Below are 26460 nucleotides of genomic sequence, written 5' to 3'. Positions count from 1 at the left end.
TACATAATGTAAAATAAAACAGTAAAATTTTGATATTTGTATTTCATACTTGTTTTTATAAAAATAGTCGATTGGGTGCTATTTGCTGACATATTTTCTTTAGCCTGTTTTGAACGGTAGGATAATTCATATTTGCAAAGTCTATATTGAACATTGGGTGAAGATTCTTTTGCATGTCTATAATGTTATGAATGATTTTCTTCATCTTTTTAAATGCGAAATCTGGTTTATCCATTGATATCTGCAATATAATACATAGTTATAAATTTGGTCATTACATTGGGACATATGTTGGAATACTTCAGTAATTGCAAATTACAATATTGTTTGCACACTGCATAGAAGCAGAAGTAGACCAATACCAAAATTCAAGTAAAAGTTATAAAGAAAACTAAACAGTAAATTTGTGCAACATGCTTGGGTATAAATCAAGTACTCCAAATTTCTATCTATACTAAGTTTCTGTATAAGAGATTGAAGATCTGCTAAGCTATTTTTTTCAGTAAATACTTTTTTGACATGTCTTTCATATCTCTCTACATATGTGACAAAGACCTTAATTTTTCAAACAGTAAATGATTAAAAATGCAATCAAGGAGTAGAGTTTATGTAATGTAAATTAAATACAGGTATGGAAATGACAGTAGACTATTTTTAATTAAAGGCTAACCCATACATTAATGATTAGAAACATTTCATATAAAACTGTAAAATTATGAAATTATATTAAAGTTATTACAGTATCCCAAAACAATCCTGGAATTTTTCTGTGTATATCCTCATAATCATCTCTTACATTCGTAGTTGTGGATTCTGATGGAACCTAAATCAATGAGAAAATTGTTAATAAATGTGAGTTTTACACAAGTATAATAAAAACTTGTGTAAAATAATAAAATAAAAATGATCCTTACTTGGTGATGTTCAATCTGTCTTATTAGAAATTCTAATTCATCTTGTTTTTCATGTGCTATAGTAGATTCGGCTGCAATGAAGACGGCATAATTATTTTTAACTCGGACTTGAAAAATCATTTTACAGTATCGTCTATTTTTAAACAGACAATCCTATAATGCAATTTATGCTGCATTATTTATGGCCATATATATACTATAACGACATACAGAAAAATTAAAAATTATGGAGAAAGCTTAGATGCGCTATTATTACCGTATAATTGATGATATAAGGATATAATATTCATGAATACTTCAAAGTATGTTTGTTCTTGGCGATGGTTTTGCTGTCTACTATTAATTGCTCCACAGCACGGTTATCATACTGTAGTAGCAATAGAGCCCGAGAAAGTTAATAAAAGAAAACGTGCAACTTATTGGTCAGTCATAATGACTTAAGGATGCGTTTACATGCACATAGCGTTTGTACGACGCGAACGCCTGTTATGTTCATCTTTTGTTTGTTTAAAATATAATTTGTTTTATTTTTGGATTAATTGATTTTATTAAATTCGGAGGACAACAAAAGGAATGCTATGGAAAATAATGATTGAGCATTTTAGTATTAATTTTAAAATAGAACTGGAAGCTGTCAGTGCGGTAATAACTAATTTTACCTTCAATAAAATATTACCTTTTTAAAAATTACCCATGTGTAAATGCCTTTAAATTTCATTACAACTGGTGATTGCTCACTACAATCATGTCCTTTTTACTTGTTTACAAAAATGAGATTGAAGCCCATTTTTAACTCTATCGAGAGAATATATGAGTACTATATCTACTAGATGCTGGCATAGTACAGTTTTGGCCGATAGTCGTACAAAAAGAAAATCTAAAGATATGTTATATATTTTTAAATAGCTGTTAACTTACATTGCTCCATTACAATTTCGCTGGCTTGAAGAACCCCGGCGTCAACCAGGAAAGCAAGCCAAATATCAGAGTCATGAGCGTTTAGACCAGGATATAAATATGAACAGAGTTTCGTGCTTATTGATCGTCCCGTTTTAATATTCTCTGCTGCAATAATACACAATATAATTAAAAACCTTACTGTCCCCATACAGAATTTATTTTCTAGCTTATAATAAACATTAAAGCTCCGAAACTTCTCGTCCAAAATACCGCAATGTCTGATGACGAAGATCTATGTCCAGAGTGTGTTACCAGTGATGACGAAACTTCTAATTACACGCCTTTGTGGCGACGTTTGTAAACGCGGTGTCCAGTTGCGGGTGCGTTGCTTGAAGTATAGTATAATTCGTTGTGGGCACGTTCTTGAAGGCTAGTAGCTAGCATCAAAGTCATCCAAACAAAACAGTTGCTCAAAGGAAGTCCTACTTCGCTCAAAGCAAAGCTGGTTGACACTTGTGCGATAGGCATGTAGATTCTGAGGAGGTAGCTATATATTTCAGAACAAAGAAAGTTTGCACTTTTTTATATCAGAAAGAGAATTGTTGAGACTAGCGATAATAGAGCCTACAATAGTGAAGAAACCGTGTCGCAATACGAAGTCTTGCGGTTTCTTATTTTCGCCACATCCGGGCAACATATACAGCACAACTCAGTTAATATATGTAGCTTTTTATAGCATACTTTTCTAACAAGCGCAAGGGAAAAGTTATTGTATTTCGCGTCAACAATTGTAAATTAATTTAAAGATGAGTTTACTTATTAAAAACTTGAAAGCAACAAGATAAATTATTTTATCTCATCTGAAATTGATTAAAACAATTCGCTTAGATCATGAGTTTTTCATATTTACATGTTTTGGTTCATGGCGTTGATTTTTAGTTTTTCAGCAATAATTATTTAAACAGACGACGCGTATATTGGTTACTTAAATAGAAACTTTCGAATCTTTAAGATAAATTGTTTACCGTCTGCATCCGGTTGCGGTTCGACGAGAAGTCCGGAAGCATCTGGATTCTGTTCGTCTAATTCTGCAATATCTTGCGATGTAAACGTAACTGATTTTGATGATTTTGTACTGCCTTGCGCCACTGTAATGCCTAAAGCAATATTCTTACTTTATTTAACGTCCTAAAATGAACTTCGTTGTATTAGTCGTGGTGATGTTAAATAAATATTGTTACTGTAAAGTTACTAAAATTTTTTTAAAATTAGATATAGAAAGACTATTCAAATGATGTAGAGGTAAAATAAGTTAAATTTATCAATAAAATTAAAAGTAGTAGAATCATCGACATCTCTTGAGGAAGATTGCCCTTGGGGATACGTCGTTGGGGGTACATTCGTAATGACGATTTACAAGCCGTTCTTGTGCTCGGACAAAATAATTTAAAATATTTATCTATTCACTTAATGCTCACTGGGATTCTCAACGAGACATTCGTTTATTAAGAGACACTAACTATTTAAATCGTTTAATAATTATTGAAGATTATGACCATAACATGAAAACAAAAAAAAATCTAATGCTATGACGTGTGATGATACACAAAACTTTACCTTTCCAAGTGGAAGATGTGTATTTTGTAAAATCGACACTTTTGTTTGTATTATGGTTTTTATCGTTCTTGTTATTCGTTGGATGAGTCTCAGACCTACAGGAATGAGTTAAAATTGTATTTTTACAATCCAAACTAGTATAAAATAAATCTTTAATGAATCAAAAAATTCCGTTCCAGCCAATCTAAGACCAACCTTATCCAATGCTGACGCTATCCGAAGTAGTAGTAACATTAGCAAGGTAATATAGCACCTGATCAAGCCAAGGTTCGGTTCTCACGAGCGCCATTGATTCGGAATGCTAAACGGGTATTAAAGACGTGTGATAACTCAAGCCCAGGTCCCATCGTAGAGGTTCGGGCCGTGGAGCCTTACGTCGCAAAGCGTCCGCCTAAGCGACCTAAGAGCTCAATAGCCTGCCAATCCGGTAATATTGTAGTAAGTAGTACACTGATGCGAGGCACCCCAGAAAGCTCTCGAGCTTCGATCGTTAAAAGAGTTTAAGGCTACGCGCCGTCGGAGTTGTGCCCCATCGGATCCGCGTAATTTGCAAATGCCACTGGGGTAGCAGTGTAAGTCACGTCAAATAAAAAAGATTGCATTAGGATGTCGCAATTATATTTAAAATAACATAAAAATATTTAAGTTAAATCTGCACAAACCTCTTAGAGTTTCTGTCATGAATAGACATTTGCCCATTTGCTTCACTGACGTATTCACCGTTACCTTGTGATTTATACAGAGAATATAAACTGGTACCTCCCGCCTCCATGCTTCTATTTGCCGTCAGTTCCTCATAGCCCCTGAATGAGGATGAGCTCTACAACATACTAAATGGTATTAAATCGTTCCCATAATTTACAACGTTAATTAAAGTTGATTGGCTAAAGCAGAAAATAGATTGTCTAAACTAGCACATTTTCTGCAATAATTAAAATATCATTCGAATTTAAGATTTAAATAAACCTCATCTACAAATTTTGCATTACTTTTTATGTGAATAGACGAATTGGTTGAATAATAGTGTTACTTAACACATCAAAGTATATATCACCACGATAGCTTCTGGCGGAACTGTTAGCTGTTATCTGGACGTAATATATTACCATGACTAACAGATTTTATAGTCAAAATCGAGTCAGCGGGGAAATGCTTTTATATACCGATGAGTTATGAGTACATAGGAATTCTATGGTCTATAAATCATATATTGAAATGGTTTTAAAACAAGTTTATTAGTATGATTAATTATTTATTAATTACTAAGGTGTTCTAGATATCGAATGCCTTATATATACACTCTGCTACTAATAAGCAGCAGAGTGTATACCATTCTTAAACACGTTTGAAAAATAATATTGTTTTTACTTTAATAAAAAGAACGTACTAATGTCAACGTTGCGTATTTGCCTTTGTTAGATTTGTGATCTTCTTGGCGGGTTTCACTATCCGCTTTAAGAGAACATTCAGAAGCGAACATAAATTCGCTGTGGTCCTTCGTATCTGGTAAAGACTTAAAAAAATGAGATCACAATGTAAATAATTGATACGTTAAAGATAATAATTAAACACATATATAAATAAATATTTCTTATTACAAAAAGAATTTCATTTAAAATCCCAGTTATTATTATTCGACCGGATAACAGAACTTGCAATGTCGATATCTCTTGTGGCAGCATCATCGATAACTTCTTTAAGTTGTCCGTGTTACGTGCTCTATGGAATAAACAAATACCCATTAGTTATATTTAATATATTTAATAATTATTATATGAACTATGTTAGTTATGTTACAAAATAAAAAGTAACATACGTCGCCGATTTTGTTTTCAAATAAAATTGATAGTTAATATTGATGTCAAGCAAATAAGCGACTACTTTTAAATATTGGATCAGATGCACAGAAAAACTTTACATGCGGGGTGCATCCGTAATAATATGATGAACAACGTCGTCACCTTTATGTGTATGAATATGCTAAAGTGAAATGTACCGCAAGTATAGTCTACTATAATTTCAGCGGTTGAACTAGAACATGACCTTTGTTTTTGTGTATTAAAAACCTAGGTCTCAGCGTCATTTGGGTAGCAGCCAAAAGTAAAATGCAGCCTTAGTTTGGTAGGTATAAAATTTAACGCTTGTAAATGAAATCAATGTAAATCTTATAGGTATTTTTCTTGGATGACTTAATTCTCATTAACTTTAAGAATTAACCGTACTCTTTTCTTTCTTGCTGTCTTCTAAAGAGCGCAGATTTATTTGCACACGACGCTAAAATCAAATAGGGTCGACGACCACGAAATTTTAACATTAAAGCACCCAATAAATCCATCGTGACAAGACGTATTTTCCCACCTGTTATAAAAGCTTCTTCACGGCCTACAATGCATAAAATATTTTATTAACAGCCATGTATGATGAAAATAAAGTTCTTTATGCAATTTATTTACTTAATCCATATGATTCGCCGTTCTTTTCACTGTAAGTAAGGAATTCTCCGGCCAAAATCATATCATCGAACTTTTGTCTCGTTATATTTTTATAGTGGCCTAAAAAGTGATGACTGGCAGTTGTATGCTGCAGCCCCAGTTGTATAATAGAACTACATTCTTCAGCCAGGCGTCGAGCAAGAGAGCCTGAAATTAAATTCCTTATAAACACAATGCTAATTTCTTATGTACTTCCTTTTAAAAAATTCTTGAAAATTCTTTAAGTTTCATCTGATACTTAGCTTATGATGAAGCTCGTTGTGCAGTTTGCTAAGGGAAAGTACTACACACCCACTACACTACAGTACCCTAAAGTTATTTTTAAAGGTAGTTTTAAATTTGTTTCAAATAAAATAATAAAAGTGTCTTACCTTTGCCAACAGCTTCGTATCCTACTATGATTATAAGAGGAACTTCAGTGGTGTCCGCAGGAGGAGTGAAAGGTGAAACTGTTGCTTTGGATAATTGTTCTATATAAAGGAGTCTAAGCAATCGACGCGAGGAAAAAATCTTCACATCAGTTATCATTTGAATTTTTGAGTATTGCTGATTTAAAATTTTATACAAAATTAAATGAATAAACGACAAATTAAATGTTTAAGAATAAACAATTACTGTGTAGTGTATTTATTGTTTTTAAGTATTCGTGTATTGACAAAAATGCATTTATAAAAGCATTTTAAAATCGCATTTATAACGCTAGTGAATAACCGCTATACCGTGTGCATGTAACATGTTGACGGCCGGTACTACTTTTCATCTCGGCATTAATGTAGCTAATTACAATCGTATCTTAGTAGCATTATAATTAAGTCACTATTTTGTTAATTTTATACAGCGGGCCCTGTGGCGCAATGGATAACGCGTCTGACTACGGATCAGAAGATTCCAGGTTCGAATCCTGGCAGGGTCGGTACAGTTTCTTTTTTAAAGCCGCAAAGATTAACAATGAATGTGAATTAAATAGAAAATTCAGAGCTAAGGAAGATTTTTTCATGTTTAAATTATTTGTTTCTCTTTAAGTCTTTTTCATGGCGTTATGAATGTTGGAACTAAGTGTTTATGCCCAAGAATATTAACTTTTTAACAAATTTGATTCAAATTATAATTTATTTGTATGGCTGAAAAATGTAATCTACCAACGCAAAATCTAAAAAAGAAAATTGTTTTCTTTTTTTTACTAATTTGTACCTGTTCGACTGGGTCAATAGTTTCGCCGTCCAGATTAATAAGGAGAGGAAAAGTGGTGTATATAACGTCTTTATAGCCCGGAGTTGAGCATACTGGGTTAGAGCGTAAATCTAAGACCACCAAACTACGCATTTGACGCAAGTACACTGCCAGCTCCAGAAGAATACCCAGTCTATTGTTACGCGCGTATAGTTCTCTTAACCTGTACGGAAAAAAATCATGTGATTAATCGAGCAATTATTTCCAAGACTTTCTTTAAAACCACATTACAAATTACATGCTAATAGATTTTTAAAAAATTCTCCACGTCCAATTTCCGTATTTACTGCAATAAAATTAATTGCTCTTTTTGAATATTAGTCGTAAGTTAACTAAAATAAATAAAATATGCTAGGCTTGTAACTTTGATAAAAATTTAGATTAAGAAACAGTTCACAATAATAAAAATTGTTTTAAGTTATTTCTAGCCGTTACAAAACTAAAAAAACTGATGTTAAACCGTTAAATGTTCAATTTTTTTATGCTTAAATTCGATTAGATAAATAATTACAGGTTATAAATTCTTCAATTGTAAAATACAATTGAAGAATTGTATGTAAAATTTAAAATAAGTAATTAAACTTTATAACTAAAAAATAAACTTTATAATTAAAAAATAAACTTTATAACTTTAAGATCTTACAAAATTTTGTATCGATACAAATTATTTATACACAGAATACTAAAGTATTATTTGGGTTATGTAAAATGAACTGTCAGAGAGTTTTTAATTTTAAAATAAGCATAGATAAAACAGAAATATAATTTATTAGAAGGTCCGTTTTTACTTAGTGGGACGCTTTATTGGGGGTTGTTTGTCCGCACTTACACTCTGCTTCGCCTCTTACATAATGATGTGGCCGAAATCGTCGTGTTGGTTTGTTGCTGCCAGCTGATTGCTATAATATTACTTGTACGATAACTTAAAGGCATGGCATATGGCGCACTTTGGTGATGTCCAAGTATGCTTTATAAATAACGCTTTATTGATATGTCACGTAAAAACCTCTGACTTGTATTATCGTTCATATTTAGTAATAGTATACCTAAGTATTGGTACAATATTTAGTAATAATAGTTAGTACAATATTAGTGATAATCCAATGAAACCATTGGTGCTATGGTTTATTGACGTTATATACGATATTTATTAGAATTTATATTTAAACAGTTACTTTTTTAATTGTTGTTATTATACAATTAATCGACTGTAAATGAATTGGAATGTTAAATATCCACTGGCAGAAAATAAGACATTTTTTCTTGCTGAATGACGTTCCATTTTTTTTTATTAAGGATTAGCGTAAATGTCGATGGTGGCAGCATTCATTTCATTATTCTTCTTCATCGCTTTCTCATGACCGAAGTTGTGGCCGGGCAAGTTTCAGCGAGTTTGTTTACCATCTGATCTATTTTGTGAAAGTTTTAAGTAAGTAAGGCTGTGAACCAGCAGGCATCTTGCAGAAACTGGATCACTGATGGCATAACAAATTCCATATCATTTAATTAATGCAAATCATTTCATCATCGAATGAATTGTATGTATTCGTTCGCTGTTCTTCTCTGAAGGACTGGTTTATAGTACAGATAGATAAACATTTATTTCAAACCACAATGACGCACACAATTACACATACAAGACCGTTCCCAAAAATTTATACTAAAGACTAAAACCTAAGCTATGATGGAATATCATAAAATAGACATTAAATTAATCAAAATATTTTTAATTGATGTGTATCAGAAGTGCGAAATAGGTCATGATTCAGTGATAAGAATTACCTAATGGGAAAGGGCACTGTCTATGTGTTCCCATACAATACATAATAATTGGTATAATTACCTGGTACAACCGGAAAAAATCTTCATGCACATGAGGCTGTTTTCACTAATATTTAAATATTTAAGATCCAAAAGCGTCCACAGTCCTACATTCTGGGAAAATTCAAAGCTTGATATGTTATTGTAGGACACATCTAACCACAAAAGTCGAAGATTATTTAGATTTTCAAGTCTTTGAATATGATTAAAAGATAAATCAAGATGACGTAAATATCTGGAAAAGGAGGAGTTAATAAATATATGTACACTCAGTATGACTTATTGGAAGTATGTAGGTAAAGTAGTAATTTAAAAATACAATACTCCATTGGAAAGAACATCATAAAGCTTAAATATAATATAATTAAAAAATTCTAAGTACCCTTAAATCGGTACAAAAATAGGTAATAATTTAGGTTGCGAATGCATCGAGTTGGACGTACGTATGCCACTTACTGTCGCGCTGCACGGATGATTTCGTACGGGAGCGGAAATTGGCAGCATGTTACTGAAGAAAATTTTGCCATTCTATTCGGGAAATTGACACATCTTCTACATACTAATATATTTGCAAAACTGTTCGACGTATAACATAAAATCGTAGTGTCGATGGCAAAGTAGAATGAATTTCTAAATTATAAACTAGGTACAAGCAGAGAATTCATTTATAAATAAATCTAATGGAGTAATGGAATGCCATGTTTAATAAAAAATGTAATTTAAGAATAAATATATTCACGTGGATTAACAAAGATTAGGAAATAAGCAACAAGGCGTACCGTAAGTTTTCAAATCCACTTATATGTTTTATATTATTATGTGATAAATCCAAGACAGTTAATGACCAAAATTCACTCAAGTCTCTTACTTTTATAATAGAATTATATTTGTAATGAACCTCTGTTAGGAACCATTGTGCTGTAATTAGTGAATTTAAATTAAAAAGTTTTTTTTTTAATTACGAGCAATAACATTAGTAACTGTAAATATGGTAGAACAGATTCTGAAACAAGATATCACAGTGTAAGCACTTAGAGAAACTTACGAGTTTCATAGCTAAGAACAGTGTTCAGTCGGTTGAAAGATACAGAGAGAAACTGTAGATAAGGTAAGTAAGATAAAACAGACAATTCCGTTAGTAAGTTCGACGATAGGTCGAGGTATACCAAGTATTTGTATTGTTGAAGCACTTCGATGTTGGTAAGTAGCTGAAACAAATGTTATTGCCGTAAGGTAATTCATTCTGTTAGATATCAAACGTAATTATTATTAATTATTTTTAATTTACTACCTTTGAGGATAAATCCAGTTTAATAAAAACATAATCTCCTAAAATCGGTACACGCTTTATATAACTGAGACAGACGGCAACTAAATCCCGAGTAAGTACTCCTTCTACGATCTCCGGCACGTCCTCGAGTTTCTTAACGCGAACGACAGGCGAGTACACGTCGGAATACAGTTCGGGGAACGTGTAGAAACAGCCCCATAATTGGTCTTCATTCATCAAATTCGTCACGTATGCGTGGAACTGAAATTACATGATATAAAAAAACTATACTGTTTACACCTTTTCAGGCTGCGAAATGTTATTTACGGTACTATTTTTTATATTATAGAAAAACTATAGCAAATATTCTTTCGTTTAGATACACTTAGGATTAGGTCGTATCTTAGTGTTATATTTACGGATAAAATTGAAATATTTTCTAAAAAAAGGTTTTATTTTGACGACTTCCAAGTTTATAGTTCAAATAAAAGAATATAAACAAATATTGTTGCATAAGTTTGTGTCCCGCGGACCGATAATATAATTAAAGTCGCGGGTAGTAGTTGCATGCGGGCAAAACGGGTAAGAGTGGCGATCCTTGGGGGAAAAATTGTGCCTTGCACTGGTCGTTGTTTATAGGCTGACATGAACATATGAAAGTTTCTATCAAAAGAATCAATTTACTTTTACCTCTTCTTTCAAAATATCCTCTTCCACGTTCATATCGTTAGACACGATTGTATGCGAAGAAATTTTGTTTTCAGGCAATTGGTTATTGCGAAGTTTAATACTTTCCTCTGAAAAATGTATAAAGTATGAAGTCAAAAGACATCGCGAGCTAGTTTTGTTATACAAACAAGTATTTTCTGAACTGTTCGCGACATGCGACGTAATTCAAAAAATTACTTTTGGTAAATAACAGAACACAAGCTCCTAAGTTTTAGAGTTGATTGAATAAGGGAGTTAACAAAATAAATCTGATATAAGCAGAGTAGGGAAATGTAATTATTTAAAAAAGCCTCGGTTACTTTACTTTTTTAATTTTATATATATACACGTTTATATATATATACACGTACTTGTAAAATAAAGAATTATTATGTATTTTATATCTAAATTCCGTATATACATATATATACCAGGTAGTCATATGATATACTTAAGTTTTACTTCTACGTCCTTATTAATATTAGGTATCTATGTTTTGTTGCTTTATTTGAATTTCAAGCAATTAGTTTTACAATTATTTCTAAAGGTTAGTTATAATTTAGTCCTTATAAGTATGACAGCACTTTATTCTAGAATTGCATCGTCTGTAACTTACCTGACATGTTTTCGCTTAGCCATTGAAGATAGTTGATGCGACAGATGTCCGAAGCAGTTCGCATTATTTCCGTTCCGGAAAAAGTTTTATCAATGTTTGAAAATTTAAATAGAGTCAGCTTTTCCGCACTTGAATATATCTCTGGTATTCTATTTAGGTCGCTGTTGAAACTACCTTGATTAAAAATGTCCTCCTGAGAAGCAGTTGTATTACAAACATCTCTTTCGTCCATTTTTATAAAAATCCGTTAATGTTATATGAAAGTATGAATAATGTCAAGTTATATATACTCGTTTCTTTTCACTAAACCTTTCATACTTACTCAAAGATACTACAAATCACGTCAATAGTTTTTTTTAAAATATAAATGACACAGCTAATATGTAGCCAATATCAATCATAAAAAAGGTTACATAGATTTTACGTAAAAGGCAACCTAAAGTTTGTCTATGATTTTATTTATTAAAATTGACTTTATAATAAAACCGTGATTTGTTAATATTTTACATATTAATTTTTTTATGATATTTGGTATTCTTGCTGTCGACGGACCTGTAAAAAAGATTTAATGAATATAAAAGTATTGAGATTTTATTTCCTAAAAGTTATATCCTCTGAACGTAAATCGTTGTTTCTGTTTGTTTTATTATTCTTAACTTATGTAATTCATCATCATAATTTTAGCCGTAGGACGCTCGCTACTGAACTTATGCCTTTCTCGTAAATTTCAAACGGAAAGCGGTTTGCATCCAACGTTGTCCGACGACCCTAACAAGGTCGTTTGCCCACCTGCTTGATAGATGTTCTACACTGGTCTGTGGTCTCTACTTCAGAACCTTAGGGCCCCAGCGACCACCTGTTCCACGCGCTTTGCACCCTTCTTATCAACTGCCATTTCAACTTATAAATACTTTGTTTGGAAAATGTTCAAATGGGTTAAATTAGGACTACATAACCATAGGGGTAAGTTTGCTGGGAATAAAATTTACAAACTTCATGTACATGCACCATTTTGTTGAAACCAAATATCCAATATAACATAATAACCAATATAAAATAATAACCAATATTACAATCAAGAAATTTTTGCAGTTCCGGAACGAAGAAAATGTTAAAAACAAATATTCTTCAATTCTTTGGTTCCTTTTACCTAAAATAACTTTAATTTATAATAAAATTAAGAAGAAAATTGTATTGATAGAACAAACTGTCAAGCGCCTGTTGGCTCTTTCAGCGGTAAATTGTCGTAGTATTTTAGGATTGTCTGCTGTCAGTGGCACATGTGAAATGTGCAGCTTTTTGGTGCAATATTTTATTCGCAGTAACAATTTATTATCAAAAAATAAAAGAGAAATAACAAATTTTTAAAATGTTTATGAGTTTAATATATTAAATTGTAGTCTTCCACAGATTTTCGAAGTATCCGATTCCATAAAATAGGTATCTAGTAATAATATATTTAGATTAACGACGGGCGGTGGTATGTGAACGTTTTGTTTTCTAAAATGTACACATTTATTATGATCATATATATCGTTGATAACATTGATTTACTTTATAGTAAACATGTAAAATTTTGAAATATCATTTCAAAATTACGTGTTAAATGAACTTTATGATTACAAAAGGTTATAATTGATTTATTAAGTAGGTTAATTAGGTACGTACATATGTATGAATTCCTGTTATTTCAAAAGTAAATAAATAAAATTTCAGTATTTTTTGTAAAAACTTATTGTTAACCAACAAATATTATCACTGCGACATAGCTGCCGACGAAATAACTAGGAGCCAATATCTAGGAGCGAATGTTATTCTGAACGATTTGCAAAGCAGAAAAGATACTGACAAAAATCGAAATTTCCTCGGCATTATCATGATCAGCATTAAGTAATTTTTGTTATAGTAGTACCATTTGCGAAACTCTTACGTCAAACTGTTTAGATGTAATAATTTAAAAAATAATTAAATGCGGTTTGAGTAATTGTATTTTTACATCATCAACGGTTCAACCTAACCAACGCGCAGTAACAAATTAATAAAATTATTTCATTTTCTAAACCCACGTCGTATGCAAATAATTTTCTCCTGTCCTAATTTAGTTACCATTTTTAATATATTTATCGCCCCTAACACAAATAAAAACTTTCTAAAGCTTTAGGTTTTTCTCCGACACGGGTTATTAATGAGATTTATTTGTGTGAACTTAAGTGTTCGAATGAGGTATTTTGAAGTAGAATTTTAAGGGACAAATTAATAAAACTATCCTTTTTTTAAATTGAGTTTATGAGCAGTTGTAACGCCGGCTTTTTCGTATATCCAGAATATTTCAAATGGGTAAAAATGCTAAAAGTGGACTACACGTTTAAAAATTATAGAGACTTGGTCCGAAATGTCGACTGTGGCGTGCTTTTTTTTTCTTTAAATTAAAATTTCTGGAATTTTTTGGAAATATTCGAAAACGCTAGAATTTTTGTGTTGTTATAATTTAAGTTGGATTTACCAAAAGCAACTTTTTAGCATTGCATTTTTCTTTTTTATTGTAAAGTAAAACAAAAATTTATTAAATTTTTTTGCATTATAAACAACAAAGAAATAGCGGCGACCCACTTTTTATGTTTTATTTTCGACATTAGTCGAAAAAAGTCATCCAACAAAATAAAAACTTTCGACTTTAAGCTAAGATATATAAAATAATATAAAGCATAAAGCTATCATTTGCTGGCGCATGGCCTGCCGAGTAGTATGCAAATCTTACGAGTGTACAGTGTTCCATTGGACGTGCTATAACTATTGAAATTATCGACTTAACACGCTAGCCTGTCGTACAGTAACGGCAAACGGATTCTGCACAATAATTTATATTTCGATACCCTGAATAGCATAAATTTTCTGGTCATGTTTTCACTTTACTATTTTTCGATAAAATACTGGATTAATATTCAACATGTTTTCCATCATAATCTTAGCTGATAGATGTCCACCCCAAGGTATAGGCCTCCACGAAGTTCGCCACGATTACAGATATTGTGCTGCCTGCATACAGCGACATGCCGCTGCGATGTTGTCGGTCTACCTAGTAGAAAACTTATGCCGAGTCTACTGGATCATTCAAAGTAAGCCTTTGTAATTTCAACGAAAATATATTTACAACGAAGAAAATATTTTATAATTTATATTGAGAAGTACATTACTAGCTATGAAATTAAATTTCTGTTTAGATTTATTCAATTCACTGAAGTGAAAACGTTGCTTATGCCCTTCATTCTTTGTTATGACGAAAAATGATATGAAATATTTCTATATTTCATACAATAAAAGTGATACACCGTTGACCTATTTTCAATAATAGAAACTATTTTTGATAATACCGTTAAGTAGTTCTCCAAGGTTTTTTTTTGTGTTGAAATAGAAAATTATTTACTTCACTATCTTTAAAAACGTTCCTGAGATAAGTTTTTTTTAAATTATTACCAGTTTATTTTAAAGCAGATTTTAATCTATTAAAACTTATTCAATCGAGTTGTGTGCAAAGTCGGTATCGTTTATCCAAAGATCGTGAACTATATAGTGGTTGTAGTTATGATGAATACAATATCGACACAGATTGGTTGGACATCAATTGTGAGGTTGCAAGAATATTTATGTTATAAAAGATTTTCCAGTGATACGATGAAGTAGTTTTTGTAGTTGGACAGAATAAGAAGAAATTAGTCCGCATAGTGATCTTATAAATATTTAGATTTTAAATTAAAAGTATGATTAAAAATATCAATAAAGCGAAAAAAAAAATTAAAATATAACTCAACGAAATAAGCCTTTAGTAAAATAAATATTAGAACGATTAATTTTTATTGAAATTAGATTACTTTTAATTATACATAAATCGCGTTAATAACCGTAACGAAAGTATCTAAAATAGCTTAGCGGATTGACAGGTTGAAGAATCAGTGGGCAGGTATCATAGCGGGCAAAAGTCATGTGCTGGATCCTATAGGTTCTGGAGAGGAGACCACGCAGCATTGTAGAATGTTCATCTATAAGGTGGACAGACAATCTTAACAAGGTTTTGATAGCAGGCCGCTTCCAATTGTTTTTTTTTTTAGAAATCTATGGTCTATGGAGGCTTATGTCCACAATTTGAAGTCCTACGGCTGTGATGACGATGAGGAAATTGTAATTGGTAAATAACAAATATTTCGGTTTCGAGGGTTTTTTAATTTAACATAACTATAATATTTTTGATGCGAAAATTTATCTCTTATGATGATAATATTTCCATAAAGATTTTGTAAAAATGTAGGTTTCTTTCGCTTCAACGCGATGTGGGTCGGATTGTCTCCAGATTACTACGTGGGTTATTTTTCTAAGAATTTACACGGCTTAGAAGTTTTGCTAGGTGACATGTGAAAGTGGCAGCTTGATATTTTTGTTTTCATTTAAGAGACGGCAAAAATAGCTTTAAAAATAGTGTGACCTATATAGTCATTGTATCATGAACGCGCTCGCTGTCCTCCCTAGCTGTTTTTATGGTTTAAGTTAAGCAAAGTTCAATCCTAGCTCTGTTTGAACAACATGTATAGTAATAAATGTGATTGGAGGTTTACGTTATTTGAAGGCTTGATTCATATCGTCAATTTTTGATATTACGGAGCTAATCGTTTTTACAAATATTAATAACACAGGGTGCTATTAATTACGCCTAGATGGCCGTTGGGGAATTAATGTTCTGGAGAGGAGATCGGGAACTGGCAAGTGTAACCTTTGTCTCCCAAGCACAAGGTGGACAGACGATCTCAACTGCTTTCATCCAGTCTCATTGCAAATCTTTATAGAGGCTAGGTCTAGCAGGAGATGTCCTACGGCTGATGTGATATTGCTGATTATTTAAATATATTCAATAGTTATTGTCAATGTTTTAACACGCTTAAATGCACAAGGAGAATCCATGCTCAGAACTAGCTATAGCTTGATCGTGTTACTTTGGGTACAATGTGACGTCACTTGCAGTCTCTGGGTCGAGTGGCCAAACTGCTTGATAGTTTACATGTATTCGGAAAATGGGCATGCTACAGCTCAACCGAAGCATGATTTTTTTTGTTCAGTAAGTGATTTGTTAAATGTTTATTAATAGATCCAGCAAAATTCGTCGCCGGTAGAGTGAGTGATGGGTGTATCAGTTGCACGTATCACCAGCTCGGCACAACAACCGCACGTTTTTGATGACTTCGTATACCTAATATAATATTAAATAAATCTACGAACTGACAATTGGATTGATACCATTATCAAAGTCGGATAACATGGCAACTGCATGTATTGAAAGCTAACGGTGGTTTAAAAATTAACACTATTTTTTTATAATATGTGTAACGTATATATGAAGAACGTTTTCACGATGGAGCTTTCAGACACTTTTCAGGCGCTTTTCATCTCCCATGGGAATAGACGTTATTAAAGTTACTGCTTTGAAAGAAAGCCTCAATACGCACTTTAATTTTAAAGTATATGTAAACCAAATTTTACTGAGTTTATTTATCATAAAATGAATCAATTTCTGAAGATTATATTACATAGGAAGGATTTGTAATCTCCATTTAAAGCTAATAATTTCATCGACAAAGTCAATATACAATAGTTTTATTATATGACATTATTATAATCATTTGTAGTCGTCAGCATAAAATTAAGCTTACGTGAGTTCGTAATGCGCTACCTACTGTAGTTTTCTTTTTATAATTAGTTTTTTTAAAAGGGTTTTCCTATAAATTAGCACAATTAATTTCCATACATCCTAATCGTAAACATAATATAAAATAGAGTAATTAATATGTCCTTTGATTGAGCCCGTGCTAATAAATTTTTGTAACGTTATATGAAAGCAATCTATGAAAAACAATCTCTTAACTGTACTTTTATTCGCTAACACAAATTTTTGTAGTGTTATTGCGTTATTCTTCCATAAGTTCATTATATTAACAAATATAGTGAAGTAATTACAGCAGAAGACTATAATTACTTGTTCGAAGCCGTGTATCAAGATTACTCTTGCTTGCCGCAAAGTCAATGTATCCCATCCTCTGAAAACTTGTAAGAAGTAGCAATCTCACATAATTAATGTACAAACTGTGAGTTATAAGACTGTATTCCGGAAATCGAACCAACGACCTGCGATCGCAAGTATTAGTCTACTACCGCTGGACTGCCATTGCTCAGTTGATGTCCTTTGGGCGAAATAATGACAACGGTGATTTTTGAAGACTTGAACTCACAATGATTTTTGAATGGTATATCCAACTCTACACTGTAAGTTCAGTGTATTTGAACAGTACCTACTTGAAGTTAAATAGTTTGTGATAACTGAGAAGATTACCTAAATATTGAAGTATAAATTAAAAATACTCAGCACTGTATATTCTCGTATTACAGGCGGCCTATTCTAGTACCATGTAACGATGTCTAGAAATAACAATTTAAAAATTCCTGTAATATTGGCCTTATTTTAATTCAGTGATTATTTGTAATTTTTACTTATGGTATATTTACTTAAAATAACATCGTTTTAATGTAAACGTTTCTTGGTTGATTTTATTCAAACGTAATTATTAATTCGCCGAGCCATTTCGTCCAATTCACGATGACAGGTCCGCTAACGAACTTGTTAACGAACAATTCCATAACATCGATTGGCTTTTGAAAATTCTTTAATAATTGATCACATCATTTCGTAACGAATTTTAAACTCATAACCACCTAAACGATCATAAATAAGTAGTATCACTAAATAAAATTATGTATTATATATTTTTTAACAAAACAAAATCAAATGTTTTACTGTAACAAAGCATTTAGCTAATAATGCGGGTTTCGTTAATGTTTGTACATAAAATAGCACAGCCTCTTTAAAGTACCTGCTAAATTAATAACCTAAAGAGTATTTCATAAGCGCGCTAGTTTTCGTATGAAAATTAAATTTCTTACCTTGTGGAGAGTCAAACTCTTCTCACAAAGTAAGAAATTTAATTTGTACTGGATAACATCCAGTGAAAATTAAATTTCTTTGACCAGCATTATAACCATAAAAGTTTAATAGGCAACTGAAGCAATCTGGACGTTTTTATTTTAAAAAAATCACAAATAACTTCCCCGATGATCGTTGTCTTAAAGAATAAACGAATTTACTTATGTACTTTAAACATAACAGGCTGAATATTTATTCGAGAGTCAAATTCAGGCAGAGCTGCAAGATGGTAGACGTTTTTTTTTTACCAATTTGACATAATTAATTATTAACAATTAATTGATCGAGTTTTTAATAGTTTAGTGTTATCTGACTTAGACCCAGTTTTTTAGTTTCAGTTGTTTGCTTTCTAATGTTTTTGTTAAAGAGTTTTTGAGTACAGTTATAGCAAAAGTTGTGATATTTATAAAGGTTTTTTAAAGATATTGTGATGGTGAAAACCGAGTTACGACTGAAAATTAAAGTTACGAAGCTATCCATGACCTAATAATTACTTTTAGGAATAGTAATAGGAAGGCATTTTCTTAGGGGTATCGAATTTCGTTGACAAGAGTTTTACCAAAATGTTAGTTATGATTAAGTAAGTCTTACTTATACTTTCCTATTACACCAGGAGGCCAGACGAAGTTGTTAAGGTAGTCAGAAGACGTTGGATACAGTCCGTTTCCGATCGATCTTGTTGAAAATCTATGGAAAAGACTGTCTAGGAGAGGAGCAGAGGAAGTTGTACGGCTAATATTATTTTATTAATAATGATTATACTTTTATCAGCTAAATTATAAGAAGCTCATTAAAATTAAACACATTTTGAATGCATTTATTAGGAATTTTTCTTCTTCTTTTTAGCCGATATACGTCCACTGCAAGAAAGGCCTTCCCCAAAGATCGCAACGACGACCTGTTCTGCGCTGACTGCATCCAGCGACTTACTGCGACCTGTACTATGTGTGTACCTGTACTGTGTCGTCAGTCCATATAGTGAGTGGCCTATCCATGACCTGTCTACCGGGTCGTGGTCGCTCTATTCTACAACGTTTCCGCCCCAACGGAGTTTCTAGTTTTCTACTTTTCGCCCGCGCAACTCTTACGGTGCGCGAACGACATCCGAATTGTTTTTAAAACCGCCCGTGTGCCCGCTACTGCGTCGCGCACGGACCGGCAACTCCAACCGGTCCTCCCCCAGCACCGATATGTATTCAGTTAAAATGTCTTAGGAAGTAAGGATTACATCTTTCTCCGAAAACCGACTAGATAATAAGTAGCCAATAAAATACGTCAGGCGACGCATCTGTCGTAGATTTTTTTGCTTATTAGATTGCGGATTTTGGATCCGCGAGCCCTGAGTCTGATGAAGCTGTAAAAGCCAAAACGGCTAACAGCGTACAGCGACATTCGAATAGAGACATTCCAATACACCCGCGCTAATCTATGCCCGGTAGCTTATATATATATATATATATATACATACATGTATGTGATATATATATATATATATATATGATATATAAATAAGCAAAGAATGGTTTATTGAATTCATCAATCACAAATGTCAATGCTACGTCTAATGTACGTAAATACATACATACATATAATTTATTTAAAAAACGCTCCAACATCAAGTATAACCTGAATTACTCAAGAAATATTAGTAACTAAAACTAAACCATGGATATTTTGAATTCAGTTAGTCACAGATGAATAAGCGGCATAATTTATACTATGGAATATTTACCATTAAGAACTTTCAATCAACCTTTTACGTCGTTTTAGCATTTACGGAAATAATGTAGGTAATAACATAAAATAAATAGTAAAGGTATTATAGGTTTTAAACATCTGTTGTCCACGCGATCATAGTGCAACAAGATATAGTAGATTTTCCGTTTCTTAGTTTTAAATATAAGATTAAAAGTGTATTTTTAAATAAATCTTATTATAGCTAATTAATAAATATTATAGCTTAAAATAAGCTTAAGGAGTTTTTAGTTGATCGAAATTTGCGGAACTAAGTATGTTTGTTGTTGACTCATTAACGAGGTTGACATTATAATCTGAACTTAAAAAAAATTGTTAAATTTAATTTAAAAGAGCATCTGTTAAGTTTCTGGTCGGCTCTTCTCAACAGATCAGCGTTCCGAACCGGTGTACTATTTACAATGTTAAAATAATAGACGAATAAAAAGCGTATGTAAATGCTTACTTGAATAAAGAATTTCTGAATTTTTAAACATTCGATGTGTTTCTAAAATGACATAGGTGTTTAGAAGAAAACATTACAAACACAATTGCTTATTTGTATTTAATCTTAAATTAAGAAATAGACAAAGATATAAACAAGCTGCTTATTAAATTGTTTCAGCCAAAGGGTGGAAAGACGCACTGCAAGTTAATATTAGCTTGAAGGGAATTTTAAATCTGGAATCAAAAAAAAAAATATTTTATAAAATAAATACCTTTAATCTTAAATAATTCGCCGTGCTTTGAAAATACTTTATTTTACTATATTATCATTAGGTTATTTAATATTTCTGACAACATTGATTTTTGTAGCGTATCTTTGTTGACTCTTTTAAATCGCGTATCGTACCCCATAACCAAACAACCTGTGTAATTTTAATGTACATGACAATAGGCTGATAAATTTTACAAATAGAAAAACTATAGAAAAAAAATGGTTCGAAGATAGAAATGAAAAAATAAATCTGCTATTAATTTAGGATCGGATAATCCCTGTTTGAAACTTTTGGTTAAATTGGCGCATATTTTAATCAAGCAAGAAGTTTTATATAACTTTTTTTAATACTTAATATACGTATAAATAATAATTAGAACTATTATATATAATTCGAACTCAATGACGGAGTCATTCTTTGTCAATTAACCTTTTAAGAGATTCAGATTTTTATTTTCTACATCATAAGCTATGAATATATTTATTCGGGGCTGAAATATGATCACATTAATAATTATTTAACGATAAACACGCAATAACTTTTAGTTGTTGTTTTAAAAGCTTTTATAGTAATGAACAACATTAAGAAGCAGCCTGTTATTGTAATAATTTATTATTTATTGGAAGTGAATTACTTCATCACGTTTATCCATTAGTATATTAGTTTTGTTATATGTTTGACCGTGGGCCGTTAGATCTAAGAACGTATTGTAAGTCGCAATGTCTTTTCCTAAAGTACGCGTAAATACGTATGTAGATAAGAGTCAAGAAATATCTGTTGATATAATATCTAAGGTATACGTAATTATCTCGTGGGTTATTGGAATTAACAGACTACCCGTGATATTTAAAATGAGAGGCATTGTCTTTATATGTGCTTTAACGTATTCACTTCTGTTAAATATTTTTTCAGTTTATTACGTCTTAAAAATTCATGGACTGTATGATTTTGTGATTGATGTAAATTTAATAAAACACCTAATGTTGTTTATTTTCACTGTTATTTATTGGAATAAACTTAAAAAACATTATTGTGAATTGTTTCAATTTGATCAAGAAATTAAATCGGATTGGTTGAGCAAGAGTAACATTATAAGTAATTGTGTACAAAATATAATAACGATAATGCTTGTTGTTTTGTTTAATATTTATCAACAAAAATATTATGCTGGGGCTAGTTTATGGCCAGATATGTTGCTTATTCATTTAAATCACCTATGGGAGATCTATTATTACGGTTACCTTTTTAAACAAATCGAACTTCGAGTGAAGTCTCTAAGAATTTTACTGATGTCATCCTTTCCAATTAATGACCAAATCATTTTTTGTTCGGAAAATGCGTCTGTTAATTTTGAAGATAACAATGTTATTAACCTAATAGCTAACAATCCTAAAATTAAGGTGAAAAGACTATTGGCTTTATATTATAAAATAATAAACATCTACGATTTACTCAACGCAGCCTTGCAATGGCAGGTATTGATTTTTTTTCCAATTATATTCAGTAATATTCAAGAGGTCGTTAACAAAAAAAATAAACTATAAAACAAAAACAAATATTAAAATATGGCTGAGAATATCATTTGTTATTTTTTTAATTATATGGATAATTAGTCTCCCTTAATAATAATTTAGATAACATTTTTCGGAACCTAGTAACACCGTTGTTTTTTTAATTATTGGAGTAATTTTGAAATTTAAAGGTGTATTATCTTTATTACAGTTACTAATTCTTCTGACAGCGACATTCATAACGATTCTAAGTTTGAGTTATCATGCTGCATTCAATATAATAAACAACGAGGTACGTAAACATTTTTATTTACTTTGAGATGATTTTTATTTACAATATTATTATATTTCAGTACACTTGGCAAGAAGGAGTGTTCGACGTTGGGATGTGTGTAACTATGGTCGTGCCATTAATATTAATTTGTGCTTATGGAGAAAAAATTCAGAATGAAGTCCAATTATTTCAATCAGCACTTTATTCAAGGATTTACAAGGACGTGTTTGGTAAATATTTAAATAGCTTTGATTTAATGTTACTCATTACTAAAAGGGCGTTTATATTTTTCAATTTGCTAATTGTGTTTTTCTCTTTTCAGACAAGAGCAATCGTAGCACTGCCAGTTCTCTTTTATCACTAATAGAAATTCGCAGTTTATCATTCTCTGTATTTCGTATGATAGAAATCAATATATCACTTCCGTTTACATTTTTCGGCTTAGTGGCGTCATATCTCGTTATACTGCTCCAATTTCAAAAGGTTATAAATTTTGATAGTTCTTAATGAGAATCGGGGAAGAAAATGGTGATTCTTAAAAAGCATACATAAAAGTATAATTTTTAGTGTATTTTTAAATATTTACTTAATATATTTACAGCCAATATGTAATCATGATAGTTAGCTACATGTTTATTTCATAATATATATATATATATATATATTTGTATATAAAAATTTTTTTAGTTATTATGATAATGTATTAAAAAGTAAAAATGTAATGTATACTATTACTAATCACGGTTTGTTTTGTTAAGGTTTTTTTTTAATTTTAAGTTTGACTTTTGACTAAGTACCCTGTTTAAATCAATTTTATTTCGGTTAAACCTATGACGATTTCACAAACTATATTTTTATGTTTCTTTTAGGAATATTAAGTGAAGTTACTCGTCTATAACATTGTGCATCAAACTAAAATTTTGTTACGTACAGGTTTTTTTTAATTCGATAGTTTTACCTCTTAACACATATCTTTATATTGCCTCATTATTCTGTCTCCAATAATTGACATGACTAATTGTTTTTTGAAAATTCGAGTAACGTAAAAAAGGTGCGGTTTGTTGAGGTCAAATTATAAGGGTGTTCCATGGAAACTTAGAGTTATTGTGATGTTGCTACCAAACAGTAGCGTAAAACATCACTGATTTGAAGAGCGTGTTATCGAGTTAAATTACTAGGCAAACGTGAAATGCCATCTTTTGTTTCGAAGTTCCAATGTAGTTATATTTAATATGTAGTCTTTAGAAATTTATATGTAGTAGTAATCTGCGGGAATATCAAAAGCCCCTCGTCCTTGTCGTTTTCAATATTCTGTAAAATAATATAAATATCTGTAAAAATTTTATTGCCTTACATACCATTTTATTCATGATAGCTGTTAGATTGGTTTGTCATTGAGATGTTTAATTGTTACGTCTTGATGAAATAGATATGGTAGGATAATTTAATGGCAATATATTTTTGCTATTCAACATGAAAGTAACAAACATATTTTCTTAAAATATTTATGATATTTAAGTAAATTAATTTTGCTTAATGGCCACAAACGTAGCTAACGAAGTCATCCTTGGTGAAAGCAATTGCGTAAATTGTGTAAATCCATAATTAAACTAGGCTGTTAATTTTCTAGTAGATTTTAACTATTACAATGTTATAAGTTCTGTGGGCGTTAAGAAATTTTTTCGATACCATATGTGGTTTTTAATAATATCACATTAAAAGATCGAGTTACTTAACAACGAAGAAACTTTATTTTTAACAAAAATATAATTAGTGATTAATTTGGTCAAACTATCTAATTCGACAAAGTCAAGACACTTTCTTAACGCCTTGCAGTTATAGTAGATTCCTTATATTGCTTTAGTGTATATTATTTCATGCGACCTAACCTTCTTATCTAGCACTTCCACTTCTTGTATAGACACATTCTTGATCACTCGAATCATCTTAGAGTCTCGCGTTAGAAACTCCCAATATGCCACAGTTATTTAGTATTTCTTGTCGTTGTGTATGTATGTATACATATATGTTACTCAGCTGGAATGATGATTAAGACTACCTAGTTACATGTGTTAAAAGTTGAGTCTATCTATTGATATTTTGTAAAGCTGCATAATTTCTCACTGTCCCAGAACCAAAATTGTATTTTCCGTTTCCCTATCTCTAATACCTTCAGATTACATTTTTTTGTATTGTTATGGTGAAGAGTTAAATGGAGAGGGCTATGCTCGAAGTTTTGCCGCGAGATCGAATCAGAAATGGAGTTCAGCAAAAGAAGCAAGGTCACCGACGTAGGTCGAACAATTGCTAAAGTGACAGTGAACGGGGCACATCGCTAGTATAATCGATAGCCGGTAGGGTCGATATGTTCTCGAAAGGCAACCACAAGCCTGTAGACGCAGAGTGGGCGACCCACCTCTATCATTAGGAGGACCGATATAATTATGGTCACGGAAGTCGTTGGATGTGGATAGCGCAAGACTATCAGTCAATATGGCGAATTTTGGGAAGGTTTTGCCTTGTAGTCGGCGTCTATTGGCTGAAAAAAAAGGAGATGAAAAATGACGTGAAATGTGTATAATGTTATTATTATTATTAACACTTTTTTCTACACCATAGACAATAAATAGTTGAAAAAAAGAATCAGTTATTTCGTACAAGAGGCGGTCTTATCTCTCGAGACACCTGACAACCTTTGGATGGAGACGAGAGACATGAATTATTGAATATGTAAAACAATGTTGGTTGATTTTACAATACAATTCTTTCTTATTAACCGATACTTCTATTTCAAGTTTTTTAATACGCTTTAAACCCATGAAAAGGTCGATATGTAATAGCGTAATTCGATTAGACCGCCTATTGTACTCCTATGTTATATATATATATGTTAAAGTGTATTGTTATTATTAACCTGGTTATATGTTAAAACTTATTTTAGTCTTGCTTTAATAAATTACTATACAACACATGGTTAAATAACGAGACCTAATTTCTCCTTTCTATTTATGAACAATATTTAAAGACGAAAACATCAAAAACCTTTAATGGAGCTTTTTAGTAAGGTTAAGTGGCACCGCCGCATTAGCCACGCAGTTTTAAAAGCTTTTATGTTTAATGCAAATTGCACACCATTTGAATTTCACAAAGGTAGAAAATCTAAATAAAATGTAAAGACTCGGATTCATGGAATATAAAATTTAGCTGGCTGTTTTAATCATTTGTTTATAATTATCAATTATAATAACCGTTTTCATAGTAAAGATGTAATCATTTGTCATTTATGATGTGTCAATTAAGTAAAACAATGTTAAAAAGATGTGTTTGTCTACCGTTCTTCTTAGCTTATTGACGTCACTGCAAGGCATAAGCCTTCCTCAAAGATCGCCATGATGACCGGTTCTGCGCTGCCCGCATACAGCGACTTCTCACGATTTAAACTACTTCGTCGGTCTATCTAGAGGGGGGCCTATCCACGCCGCATCTACCGCCGCGACCACGAGCCACTCGATAAACAAAAAAAAACAAAGTAAGAAAAAAAGTTTTCAAAATTCGTATTACTATTTATTAAAATTAATTTTTGTTTACTATCTGAGCCTGTAGACATTGTACTAACAGAAGTTATCGTACTCT

The 26460-nt window shown here is 31.6% G+C and overlaps 2 protein-coding genes and 1 non-coding gene across 3 annotated transcripts; 2 read left to right on the top strand and 1 right to left on the bottom strand.

The window, feature by feature from the left end:
- Positions 1-55: 55 nt before the first annotated feature.
- Positions 56-11800, bottom strand: LOC137919000 (uncharacterized). Its single transcript, XM_068761959.1, has 19 exons — positions 11569-11800; positions 10935-11041; positions 10266-10505; positions 10020-10182; positions 9754-9892; positions 8997-9209; positions 7115-7316; positions 6295-6469; positions 5885-6070; positions 5654-5813; positions 5030-5150; positions 4819-4944; positions 4094-4251; positions 3432-3526; positions 2840-2971; positions 1833-1979; positions 915-985; positions 740-823; positions 56-241 (listed from the first exon to the last, which is right to left on the bottom strand). The coding sequence occupies exons 1-19, from the start codon at positions 11798-11800 to the stop codon at positions 56-58; spliced, it is 2937 nt and encodes a 978-aa protein (XP_068618060.1).
- Positions 6764-6836, top strand: TRNAR-ACG (transfer RNA arginine (anticodon ACG)). The gene has a single exon. It is a non-coding gene; the product is annotated as a tRNA-Arg (tRNA).
- A 9961-nt stretch (positions 11801-21761) lies between the features above and the next one.
- LOC137918999 (uncharacterized) lies at positions 21762-23334 on the top strand. The gene is made up of 4 exons (XM_068761958.1): positions 21762-22517; positions 22765-22845; positions 22907-23057; positions 23150-23334. The coding sequence occupies exons 1-4, from the start codon at positions 21762-21764 to the stop codon at positions 23332-23334; spliced, it is 1173 nt and encodes a 390-aa protein (XP_068618059.1).
- Positions 23335-26460: the final 3126 nt, after the last annotated feature.

Source organism: Battus philenor, unplaced genomic scaffold (assembly GCF_028537555.1).
Source record: "Battus philenor isolate CCGP_79_NKW_IND1 unplaced genomic scaffold, ilBatPhil1.0.hap1 SCAF_15, whole genome shotgun sequence".
NCBI classification, from domain to species: Eukaryota; Metazoa; Arthropoda; class Insecta; order Lepidoptera; family Papilionidae; genus Battus; species Battus philenor.
Note: the sequence above shows the minus strand (reverse complement) of the source record. Positions and strands in the feature narration are given on the sequence as shown.

What these genes read in the sequence shown, in the direction of transcription:
- LOC137919000 (XM_068761959.1), bottom strand. Translation starts at nt 11,800, where the DNA reads ATGGACGAAAGAGATGTTTGTAATACAACTGCTTCTCAGGAGGACATT. An exon ending in CGGCGAATCATATGGATTAA is followed by an intron (nt 5,814 to 5,884) that starts GTAAATAAATTG and finishes TATGCATTGTAG; the next exon opens with GCCGTGAAGAAGCTTTTATA. An exon ending in AATACGCAACGTTGACATTA is followed by an intron (nt 4,252 to 4,818) that starts GTACGTTCTTTT and finishes AGTATGTTGTAG; the next exon opens with AGCTCATCCTCATTCAGGGG.
- LOC137918999 (XM_068761958.1), top strand. Translation starts at nt 21,762, where the DNA reads ATGTCTTTTCCTAAAGTACGCGTAAATACGTATGTAGATAAGAGTCAA. An exon ending in ACGCAGCCTTGCAATGGCAG is followed by an intron (nt 22,518 to 22,764) that starts GTATTGATTTTT and finishes TCTTTATTACAG; the next exon opens with TTACTAATTCTTCTGACAGC. An exon ending in TCAATATAATAAACAACGAG is followed by an intron (nt 22,846 to 22,906) that starts GTACGTAAACAT and finishes ATTATATTTCAG; the next exon opens with TACACTTGGCAAGAAGGAGT.